Below are 2,137 nucleotides of genomic sequence, written 5' to 3'. Positions count from 1 at the left end.
TCTTAATTCCTTTACCCCCCATATCGACGTGTTTACTACGAGCAGGTAAGATAAGGTATCCAAAATTAAATCACACAGTTTAACTTACAAACCAGTACGGTACGGTATATAATCAACACAACATAATAGGGCCGTAATGGATTTATGAAATTCTCTCTCTCTCTCTCTCTCTCTCTCTCTCTCTCTCTCTCTCTCTCTCTCATAATAAATATCATAATAGGTAGAAAAGTGATGCAAACAACTGAGCATATTACAGAAAGTTTATTCACAGTCTTCGTCACTATCAAGGAACAAATCATCCTCGGAATCACTCTCGATGTTGATAATTACGGGATCTACACGCTTATGGATGTTATCCGTGCACCAGTACTCATCCTCGAAGGCTCTGGACCGTCTCACTGCACCTTCCCACACCTCCCTTGTTGCGCTAAGCTTGGCTTCCTCTATCCTGGCCTGCAGATCTGCCCGAGTGAACCGCTGCAGTGAGGAACGCACATGTTTTTTCATTGAACCCCAGACCTGCTCAATGGCGTTGAGCTCAGGATGAGCTGGTGGCAGTCGGACGACTTCATGACCCCATGCACGGATGACGTCATCAATCTGGTACAGCGGTTGTGGCCGGTTCTGCTTACAGATCTGCAGCAACTCAGGGCGTGTGGCGTGTGGTGGGAATGGTATCTGGCGGCACGTCAACCATTCCACGATGCCTGCTTTGATGGTGGAGGTGGTAGGGCAGCGACTTTCCTCACTCAGCTGGTTGTGGTATGGCGCATTGTCAAGCACCAGCACTGATGGCTCAGGCAAGGCTGGAAGGAGCTGCGACGTCAGCCAGCGGAGGAAGAGATTACTGTTCATTTCGCCGTGATAGTCACCACTTTTGTTTTTTGCTGGGAAGCACAAGAATGCATCGTCAACAAAACCGTCAGCTGTGCCCGCAGCAACAACCACAAAGCGCTCACCCTCTCCAGGCGGGACCTGACGACTGTAGGCGGCACTGGTCGCAGGCTGTGAGGTGTCCACCCACTCCTTGCTGGGATGCATCCTCGTGGTGAACCATGTCTCATCAACGTATACCACTCGTCTCCCCTCCTTCCGATATTCCCTGAGTGATCGGAGAGTGCCAATGCGCCAGCACACAATATCAAGTGACTCCTTGCGTACGTACATTTTCCTCTGTGAGGTCTTATAGCGCAACCCCATGCTGTGTAGTAATCGCCACACCGCTGTGTCTGAGGTTTCACTAGGGATGATGTCCTTTTTCCGTAAGTCGTCTGGTCAACGTGCTAATGGTGAAAGTATGTTTCTTAGCAAATTCACCATGTACATGGCGGCGTATGGCACCAATGGCAAAATTGTCAAAGAGACGTGGTGTGGAGGTGGGTGTCGGTGTGCCTGGTGGTGTTGCAGGGGGAGTGTCTGTCCCAGGTGGTGGTGTTCGTGTACCACTGCGAGAACCCGGGTTGCGGTGTACAAGTGCACGCACTGCTCCCACCGTCATTCCCATGACATCTGCTACGCGATCATAAGGCCTGTGCAGGAAAAACTACAATTGTAGAATACATACAGAAGCATGCAGTTAAAAACAATAACATAGTCTGTAAAGCATTCGTGAAATATTAAAGAATGTCACAATACTGTTGTTGTGTTTTCATAAATATATACTTTCAATAGATAACAACCTATTTACTACAACGAGTGTAGCAATTATTGAATGGATAATGGTGAGCCACCGTTTTGTATACTACGGGTGAGATAGAGACAAAGTAATAGATAATTTGATAGGGAGATAGATGCATTGATTGATTGAGTGACCAATATGTGTGTGCTTTTTGCGTGTGAGTGTGTTGTTATGTATTTATACACTTGAAGATTCACTTACCTATTGAGATTAATCCTTAATCTATTGTCAGCTTTCTCCATTCTGTATATGGTTAGGAGTCGGAGTGCAATTGCATTTCTGCAACGACGCGGACACAGTAACATGGCGGCCATGACAGCGATGAGGCATCCGTGTCCTTCACTAGCCTGATGCAGTCAGTAGGTATACTACAAGTGCTGCAGCCGACAGACAACCCCGCACCTGACACCCTCGTTGGGAAAACTTAACCATTAGCCTATTATGGTCGTTAGGTCAGAC

At 47.4% G+C, this 2,137-nt stretch overlaps 1 protein-coding gene across 1 annotated transcript; it reads right to left on the bottom strand.

Moving 5' to 3' along the window:
- Nucleotides 1-261: 261 nt before the first annotated feature.
- On the bottom strand, nt 262-1,200 carry LOC145389611 (uncharacterized). Its single transcript, XM_080264854.1, has one exon. It carries the CDS (start codon nt 1,198-1,200, stop codon nt 262-264), a length of 939 nt encoding a protein of 312 aa, XP_080120980.1.
- Between the last annotated feature and the right edge of the window lie 937 nt (nt 1,201-2,137).

This window comes from Coenobita brevimanus, unplaced genomic scaffold (assembly GCF_032717465.1).
Source record: "Coenobita brevimanus isolate Jiangsu-jjx unplaced genomic scaffold, ASM3271746v2 jjx.HiC_scaffold_151, whole genome shotgun sequence".
In the NCBI taxonomy this organism is placed as follows: Eukaryota; Metazoa; Arthropoda; class Malacostraca; order Decapoda; family Coenobitidae; genus Coenobita; species Coenobita brevimanus.
Note: the sequence above shows the minus strand (reverse complement) of the source record. Positions and strands in the feature narration are given on the sequence as shown.

Coding starts and splice junctions, on each gene's coding strand:
- LOC145389611 (XM_080264854.1), bottom strand. CDS start 1,200: ATGGGGTTGCGCTATAAGACCTCACAGAGGAAAATGTACGTACGCAAG.